The sequence below is a fragment of the Mastigoproctus giganteus genome, chromosome 10 (assembly GCF_048544385.1).
Source record: "Mastigoproctus giganteus isolate SK-2022 chromosome 10, ASM4854438v1, whole genome shotgun sequence".
In the NCBI taxonomy this organism is placed as follows: domain Eukaryota; kingdom Metazoa; phylum Arthropoda; class Arachnida; order Uropygi; family Thelyphonidae; genus Mastigoproctus; species Mastigoproctus giganteus.
This window is the reverse complement of record NC_143584.1, coordinates 42,845,804-42,855,916: the sequence shown is the minus strand read 5'-3', so window position 1 is coordinate 42,855,916 and position 10,113 is coordinate 42,845,804. Positions and strand designations below refer to the sequence as shown.

The window sequence follows — 10,113 nt, the reverse complement described above, 5'->3', positions numbered from 1 at the left end:
AAATTATTTACAAATACTTTTTGAAAATGAATTATATTATATTATAAAAACTGGACATATCACACTAATAAATGAAAAAGTAGATACTTACATATATGAATTACAATTTCTACTTAAAAATCACTGAAAGGAAATTTTAATAACTAAAGAAAGTAATGCACTACTGAAATTGCATCTCAAGTACCTAAAAAACAATGATAAAATTATTTCTTTTATGATTGAAATTTTCATCATTTGACTAGTCTTATTAAAACGTACATACCAAAACTATATATATATAAATAAATAAATAAATATATATATTTATTTTTTCATACATTGTACTAAGAATTGCAATTAACAAATTGGGGCATTCTTCTTTTCTTTACGTTCATTATTAATTTGGCTTTCTGTGCTAAAATGGAAAAGAAAAATAATTATTACAAAACAAAGATATCTACATGTTTAGTTGCCAACTAAATATATGTACATTTCCTATTAAACTAATATCACTGATAGAGATAAATGAAATAATTACATAACTATTTTAATACTCAAAATTTAACAATTGCTTTGGGAGATAGGCTACAACAGAAGTTTGCTATTTTTTGGGAATGCATGGAATCTGATGCTGTCTAAGAGAATATGCTGGTTTGAATAGGTAAACCAAACAAATATAACACAGACTTTATATATTATGAGGGATGATCATTTAATTCGCGGACTGGTGCAAGATTTTATGTTTACCCGTGCAAACTTTCCATAACTCCAGGGGCTCACATTTGGTGAGTATGGGCTTGGCACACCCAGGGTCCTGAGCTGGATATCATCATTCTTCTCTTTCTTGGTGATTCCCTTCTATTTCTGTCTTGTTCTCTCTCTCTTTCTCTCTCTCAGGGTAACTCGGGGATTTTTTTTTTTTTTTTGCTGGTGCAGAATAAGCCTCAGGCTTCCTTGCACCATGTAGCTAATAATAATAATAATAAACTGCCACTGGAGGCACTCTCCCTGATCACTACTGAGCAGCCTCAGTGCACACATGCCAGTACTTGTTGAGCTAGTGTTGCACAAAACGATTTTTTCACCGACAATAATTTTGAGGCAAGTATCACATCAGATTGAACAGTGATATGTGGTTCGTTATTGTGTCAGAAGGGGGCTTAACTGCATCGGAAACAGTTAAAGAGATGAAGGAAGCACATGGTATTGAGTGCCTTGGTAGGATGGCCATATTTTAATGGCACAAGCGACTCAGTGAAGGCCATGACTGTTCCAGATGACCCAAGGCTTGGTCAGCCTTCCTCCTCAACAACTCCTGAACAAATCGCAAAAGCCCAGGAAATCTTGGATGAAGACAGGTGAATTAGCTGTCAGAATGTCCATTTCATACAGTAGTGCTCACAATATTGTGAAAGATCACCTGAAAATTTTGCGCATCTGTGCCCACTGGATTCCTCACAATTTGACTCCAGAACAAAAACAGCAAAGAGTAGACTTGTGCAAAGAAATGCTAGATCGTTTTGAAACACAGGGGGTCAAAACTCCTTAAATCAAATAATGACTTGTGATGAAAGTTGGATTTTTCACTATAATCCAGAAACAAAACAACAGTCAAGTGAGTGGAAGCATTTTGATTCACCAAGACCTAAGAAATTTCAAGCTTCTTGTTCGGCTAACAAAAAAATGGTTCTTGTGTTTTTTGACATAAAAGGCATTGTTACACATTTTGTGCCTTGTGGAACAACTAGGAATGAGGAAGCATATGTGTGTGTGTGTGTGTGTGTGTGTGTGTGTGTCTTATGGTTGTTTATTGGTGCATTAGCTGCTATGGCTATAGTGTGCCTATTCTTAGGAATATCAGAAAATAATTAAGAATGAACCCAGCTCAGTTTCATTTCAGTTCAGAAACCTATTCATAAAAGATTATACACTCCAATTTGTTTCAAAAAACAAAAAAGTTCATTAATATTTGCGTCCTCTCCAATGATATGATGTAATATCAACGGTTCTTGAAGATTAGCCAGATTTTGAAGTATTGAAGTTCGATGTTGTTGATAGTGTGAACAGTCAATCAAAATATGTTTGACTGTTGGATGTTTTGAGCAGTGTGGACACTGAGGAGGATTACTGCCCATGAGTAGATGGAGGTGAGTCAGATGGGCATGTCCTATTCTTATCCGTGCGAGTACCACTTCTCCCGCAACACTGTCTGATTGCTTGAGTGCCAGAACTTGGGGTCTTGTTTCAACTGGAAAAGTTTGTTATTTGTTTGGTTATCCATAGCTCTGGACATGGCATACTGCTTGAATTAAGATATTATAATCAGAGGCTAGAATAGGGACAGAGGTTAGATCTAAAGGTGACGGATTTTTGGCAGATATATCAGCCAGTTCATTCCATTTTATTAGCATTAGCAAGGGCACATGATGCAAGAAAGCAAGCTTATATAGCATCAGCCAAAAAAAACACACAGACCCTTCTCATTTCACCCATCCACTCACTCCAAATGTTTGTCTAGTTCTGCCTTGAATCTGTTTAAGCTATCAACTTCTACAATGACATGGAAGTTCGTTCCAGCAATCAACCACCCGCTAGCTAGATTTTTGGCTAGGATTTTTGGCAGATATATCAGCCAGTTCATTCCCTTTTATTAGCATTAGCAAGGGCACATGATGCAAGAAAGCAAGCTTATATAGCATCAGCCAAAAAAAAACACACAGACCCTTCTCATTTCACCCATCCACTCACTCCAAATGTTTGTCTAGTTCTGCCTTGAATCTGTTTAAGCTATCAACTTCTACAATGACATGGAAGTTCGTTCCAGCAATCAACCACCTGCTGGCTAAAGGCAAGTTTCTGCACATCTATCCTACAACTGTCTTTCCCCAATTTGAATATATGCCCTCTCAGGTGATTATTCTGAGCAAGAGGAAGAATCCCATCAGCAATGAGCATGCTCAAGCCATTCACCTGAATGTGCTGGATTCCGGCAAAACTTCACTAGTTGTTGACGATTTTCAATTTGCAATAGCAAACCCCCGATTTTAATTAAAATATGGTGATTCTTATGATAGGGATTCTGCATTGCTCTAACTGAGCTGAGAGAGTTTACTCTACACCCATATAAACTATGGGTGTAGAGTAAAATTTTCTAGATCTAATTGTATCGGACAGTATTTCTCAAACTTTTTTAGTCACGGAACACTTTTCATCTCACAATATATTTACGAAACACAAGTTAAGCGGGAGCCAAAGAACTGTTTGCTAATATTTCATTACATATGATGCACTGTGAATCAAGAGCATCTTTATTTCCAACACATGTCAAGCCAAAATTCAAATAATTGTCATCATACTTTCGTTTTGGTCTTTTAGTTGGTTCCTATTTGTTCACTTCAGATTTTTGGGGTACAAAAGACTGTGATTGTTCATTTGAAGTATGACAATATTGTGTTCGTTTTCATTTACCACAGTTGCAATACTAGAAGTACTTGTTTCTCATTTTAAAGTTATTTTTTCAACCACAAATCCATTGTCATTTATTTTAATAACAATATTTTGAAATGCTGATAAAAAATTATCAAAAAAAATTTATACAAGGAAGTGAGTTTAGTTATGATATCGGTTCGCTTCCCCCTCTCCTTCAACACGCACTCCAGGCTAAATCACATATGAGTAGTACACAGGGTATCTCAAAAATATTGGTACAAACGTTTAGGGAAGGTAGGTAACATCTAAAGGAATGTGAATCGCATAGGAACCCATAACCAGAAACGTCACGGGAAAGTAGTAGCAGAGGCACAAAGAAGCAGAAATGACACAAGACAGTAATTAGTGGCAAACATTTATTTGACAAAATATTAACAATGGAGTACGAGATGGATGCATTTCATAATGTTACAACAGATGCTTGAAGGTTCCACCACGAGATGCGATGCATACGTGATGCTGACGCAGCATGGATTGGCGGACACGGTCGAACACACCTGGAGTTTCTTTGACAGTAGCAGCAGCGCAGACGAGTCTCGCCACAAGATCCATTTCCATCTCCACAGGCGATTCATACACGATAGATTTGAGGGCCCCCCCATAGAAAGAAATCAAGGCTCGATAAATCAGGTGAGCGTGGGGGGTAGGCAACGGGTCCACCCGGCCAATCCATCGATGCCCAAAACGCCTGTTCAAATGGTCACGAACACACCTTCCATAATGGGCAGGCGCCCCGTCATGTTGAAACCAAATGTTGCATCTCACATTTGTTGGAACATCGTCAAGTAACCCTGGTAGAACTTGTTCAAGAAAAATCCGATATTTAGTGGAGTTCATGCGGGATGGTAACAGGTATGGGCCAACTAAGCAGTCACCAACCATATCTGCGCACACATTTATTGCGAAGCGATGTTGTGCTGCATGGGGGCGCACACTGTGTGGGCCCTCTGCTAATCCATACACTAGGTGCATGTCTGCCAGCTCACAGTTCGTATATCGATGCATGCTCTTTGTGCGGCGACTACTGCTTGAATGAGTAAACCAGAAATTTTCCTTCTCGCGAACTGATGAATAGCGCCGTGTACTGACTTATGGTGACGTTTCTGATTATGGGTTCCTCTGCAATTCATATTCCTTTAGATCAGGCCCGGGCAAACTACGGCCCGCCGCACATTTCTGTGCGGCCCGCGAGCTTTAATTGTATTTTCGAAGAAAGTTTACTATGAAATAAAACTTTTTTAATTAAAAAAGTTTTATTTTATGCCTTTTGCAACGCCTTTTTGAAAAATAAATTTGTATATGTAATACATTATAGAATTTGTCGACTTGTAAATTGTTTTATCATCTCTGTATTGTTCAAATTGAGATAGAATTTGAAATTGTGCGCGAACCGGAGTGAGCCAACAGGCGCTTTTATAACGGTATAATTTGCGATTATAAACTAACCGGGCGAAACTACGGTAACAGACAACCGGTGATGACGACAACGGCTTTGCTGCTGTGGCAGAGTAATAGGATAGGACTGCTGACCGGCAGCAGTTCCAATCTGTTTTCTCTGACGGTCATCTCGCAGTTTGTTTTTTTGCGTTATCTTCGGTTATTATCTTGGTACCAGTAGCGATAAAAATAATATTTACGCCCTTTTAAAAATGAATAAAGAGCATCGTGTCTTCAATGAAGAGTGGTACACAAAATATTTTTTTGCTAACATAAATAACAAGCCTATTTGTCTCATCTGCCGGGAGAGTGTCTCAGTTTTGAAAGAGTATAATATTAAAACACATTTCACTACTAAACATTCCGAATGTGGTGCCAATTTAACTGCGGAAGCGAGAAAGAAAACTGCCGATGGATTGATTCAAAATTTATCTAGACAACAAAATGTGTTTACGCGGCTAAGGAACAAGAAGCTACTGTAGAGGCAAGTTTTGTTATTTCTCATATAATTGCAAAAAGCAACGAGCCTTTTTCTGATGGAGACTATATTAAAGAATGTATGACCGAAGCTTGTGGAATTATATGTCTGACATTAAACACAAATTTGAGAATATAAGTTTATCTCGGTGAACCGTAGTAAGAAGAATTGAATGTATCGATAAAAATTTGAATGAGCAATTATTATCAGTATTAGAATCCATAACATGGTACTCGATAGCTCTTGATGAAAGTAATGACCAAAAGAATACTGCACAGTTATTAATTTTCATACGTGGAAGTACCTCTAATTTTGAAATTATTGAAGAGCTTCTTTCAAGGGAATCTCTTAAAGACCAAACAACGGGCTGATATATTTGAAAAAGTTGAAAAATGCTTAACAAGATATACGGTAATTTACAATGGAACAAAATGGTAAGCGTAACAACTGACGGAGCACCAAGTTTGACAGGTAAAAATGTTGGAGCGTTAAAGAAAATTCAGGATAAAATTTGTAAAAATTATCCTGATTATAATTTAATTACATTTCATTATATTATACATAGACAAGTATTATGTAAAAATGTGTTAAAAGTTGAACACGTCACATCTTGTATTATTAAACTAGTAAATTTAATATGATCGAGGAGCCTGAAACACAGACAATTCGTTAATTTTCTTCAAGATATTGAATCCGAGCACACAGATATTCCTTATCATAGCCAAATTCGATGGCTTAGCTTAGGAAAAGTTCTTCGACAAGTATGGGATCTTAAAGATGACATCATTCTATTTTTAAAACTGAAAAATATTATGGACTTTACCGAATTAACTGATAATAACCGGATTTGTGAATTTGCATTTACCCTGGACATTGTGACACACTTAAATACTTTCAAAACCGTGTTACAAGGAAAAAATTTATACGCCCATGATATGGTAAAACGTTTGAATGGATTTCAATTAAAACTCCAATTGTTCCTTCGACATTTATTGATTAACAAGGTAGACCACTTTCCAACCATGAAGTTGCTGAAGATTCCAGAAAGTAAATTTGAAAAATATTGTGAAATTATCAACACTTTGAATGATGACGTTTCACGAAGATTTGGCGACTTCCGAAAAATTGAGACAAGTTTGGCAATAGTGCGCGACCCATTTTCAATAGAAATTGATAGTGCACCAAGTGAACTACAACTTCAGATTATAAATCTGCAGTGTGATACCGATTTAAGGGAATTGCACCGTTGTGAGGAAATCTGTAAATTTTCCAATACTCTTAATTCGGACAAATTCGACAAACTTAAAGATTTTGCCCGAAAAATGTTGGTTATTTTTGGATCAACCTACATATGTGAACAAACATTTTCCATCATGAATCTAAATAAAAATTCTTTACGATCAAGCTTCACCGATGAACATTTACAAGCAGTTTTAAGAATCTCAACTACAAAATTAACACCCGAAATTAAAAAAATGTTAAAAGATGTAAAACAGTTCCATTCATCTCATTAAATTCTTGGTTGTTATAGAATAATTTTTTTATGTTATATTTCTTCATGAAAACAAATAAAATATATCTAAAAATAGCATTTTACGTGTGGCCAGGCCTTCTTTTTGAATTCCTAATGTGGCCCTTCAGCCAAAAAGTTTGCCCTGGCCTGCTTTAGATGTTACCTACCTCCCCTAAACGTTTGTACCAATATTTTTGAGACACCCTGTATAAGATCACTACATTGCTACTTTTTTTATAGATGTCATTACCTCTACGCATACTTCTCTATGCAAAAGCCCACCAAAATAACGGGTTCCATGGTCTATTTAATTATTAGTCGATGCCAGAATATTAATAAACAAAAATAAAATAATGTTAAAAATTAGAATAATACAAAAGTGGTGTACACTATGAATATGCAAAATTTATTTATTTTATTATTATATTTTAATCACTAACTAGGATTTTTCACCAAACACTCGTTCACATCTCACGGAACACTAATCTTCCGGCAGAACATAGTTTGGGAAATATATAGTTTTGCTGAAAAGTTGATGTACTCTTATATAGGAATTTTTCTAGCAGGGATAAGGAGGTGATTATTCCCTTGTATAAGGCAATGTTCAGGCCACACCTAGAGTACTGTATACAGGTCTGGAGGCCTCATTTCAAGAAGGATGTAGAGCTGCTGGAACGAGTACAGAAAAGGGCAAGATTAGTGAATGGAACGAAGGAGTGCTCTTACGAAGAAAGGCTTATATTTTGCAAATTACAGTATCTGGAGACTAGGCACCAGCGAGGTGATCTGATAGAAGTGTATAAAGCTTGAATAAAGAGGACATAAATTCAAACTGAGGAAAGAGAGATGTAGGATAGACGTGCGGAAATTTGCCTTTAGCCAGCGGGTGGTTGGTTGGTGGAACAGACTTCCATCCCTTGTCGTGGAAGTTGATAGCCTAAATAAGTTTAAGGCTCAGCTGGACAGGTATTTCGAATGAACAGAGGGGTGAAGTGGAAGTGTTTTTTTTTTTGTTTTTTGGCTGATGCTGCATAAGCTTGCTTTCTTGCATCAAATGCCTCTACTAATGCTAATGCTACTCAGGTTGAAGAGAAGCTGATATGATAGCAGAGGGAAACACTGCTGCTGCTCCAACAGTTGAATGAGATTTGGAACCATCCATATATATCGACAAGAAGTCAGTATAGTTTTGAATGTGGCTAGCATGGAGTTGTTGCACATTCAGTGTTCGTAGATGATTCTGTGATACTTATTTTTTCCAATTCCCATTGGAGAAAATAAGTATCACAGGTCAGTTGAGGAAAGGGGGTCCATGTGTGTGTGAGTAATTCTTTATCTGTTGCCTATTGTGGAGAGGAACATTTCAATTCTGTGATATTTCAAGGAGCCGTAGGCCTGCTGGTCGTATTTTACTTTAGCATTAGCATTAGTAGAGGCATATGATGCAAGAGAGCAAGCTTATGCAGCATCAGCCAAAAAAAAAAAAAAAAAAAAAACACGCTCTCATTTCATCCATCCGTTTGTTCCAAGTACCTGTCCAGCTCAGCCTTAAATTTATTTAGATTATCAACTTCCACAACAAAGGATGGAAGTCTGTTCCACCAACCAACCAGCTGCTGGCTAAAAGCAAACTTCTGCACATCTATCCTACATCTGTCTTTCCTCAATTTGAATTTATGCCCTCTCAAATGATTATTCTGAGCAAGAGGAAGAATTCCATCAGCACTGAGCATGCTCAAACCATTCAAGGCTTTATACACCTCAATCTGTTCACCTTGCAGGTGCCTAGTCTCCAGACACTGTAATTTGCAAAATTTAAGCCTTTCTTCATAAGAGCAATCCTTCGTTCCATTCTCTAATCTTGTTGCCCGTCTCTGTACTCGTTCCAACAGCTCTATATCCTTCTTAAAATGAGGCCTCCAGACCTGTATACAGTACTCAAGGTGTGGCCTGACCAATGCCTTATATAAGGGGATAATCACCTCCTTATCCATGCTAGAAAAATTCCTGTATTTCAATGACAAGACATTATGAGCTACTCTTGCAGACCATCTGCACTGCTCAGAAAACTTCATATCTGCCTGCACAATTACTCCCAGATATTTTTTGTTCTATACTACTGTCAGTGTAGTACCACAGAGTTGATATGTCACTCTGGCGTTGCTGCTTCCCATATGTAGTACTTTAAATTTTTCAATGTTAAACTTCATTTGCCACCTCTCAGCCCATCTGCTCAACTTTTCTAGATCCTGTTGCAGCAGCATACTGTCATTAGCGTCCTTAACAATCCTGCCAACCTTCGTATCGTCTGCAAACTTGGACATTAAGCTTGATATACCATCATCAATATCATTTACAAATACAGAAAACAACAATGGACCCAATACCGAACCCTGAGGGATTCCTAATTACATTAAGCCACGATGAGCAGTCCACTGATTACCACTCTCTGTCTTCTCCCACTCAACCATCCCTTTATCCGTAGCAGCAATTTGCCTCCAATGCCACACTGCTCCAATCTGTGCAGCAGTCTTGCATGTGCAACAGTATGAAAATCTAGATGATCCTGCAGTGCTTCTTTAACCAGTGCCTCCATTAATTTTCCTGGAACAGAAGTTAAACTAACAGATCTATAATTACTTGTGTTGTCCTTTCATCCTCCTTTGTGAATTGGGGTCACATTTGCACATCTCTAGTCCATGGGTAACCCCCCCCCCCCGAGTTCAAAGAAGCTCTCATAATTATGGCTAAGGGTTTGCTTACTTTCTTTGCTGCCTCCTTTAATATAACTGGATAGATCCTGTCCACCCCGGGTGCCTTTTTTATGTTTATCTTCAACAATTTCTCCTCCACTTTCCTCTCAGTTATTACAAAATCATCCAGCTCACTGCCAGAGTTAACTGAACTCTGGCATTCCCCTCCCTGAATAACTCCTCATGGGTGAATGTAGTTGCAAAATACTCATTTAGTTTGTTAGCCACCTGAGCAGGATCATCAACAGTTGGCCAACAATATCCAGTGAGTGGACCAATCTGATTCATCCCTTTCCTTCTAGAGTTTACATATGTAAAGAACTCTTTGTTGTTTTTCTTTGCATCCTTTGCCAAGGATTTTTCATAATCTGCCTTTGCCTGCCTAATCTCCTTTGTGACTTGGTTACAGACCAGCTTATATCTATCATAGGCTTCCATATCACCCATTAATTTATATGTATCCC

At 37.5% G+C, this 10,113-nt stretch overlaps 1 protein-coding gene across 1 annotated transcript in view; it reads right to left on the bottom strand.

Moving 5' to 3' along the window:
- Window positions 1-336: 336 nt before the first annotated feature.
- Window positions 337-10,113, bottom strand: part of Zir (dedicator of cytokinesis) — an 869,757-nt gene continuing 859,980 nt past the window's right edge. Inside the window, 1 exon segment of the mRNA XM_090382918.1 lies at window positions 337-394. Within this exon segment, the coding sequence (XP_090239044.1) occupies window positions 337-394 (58 nt within the window).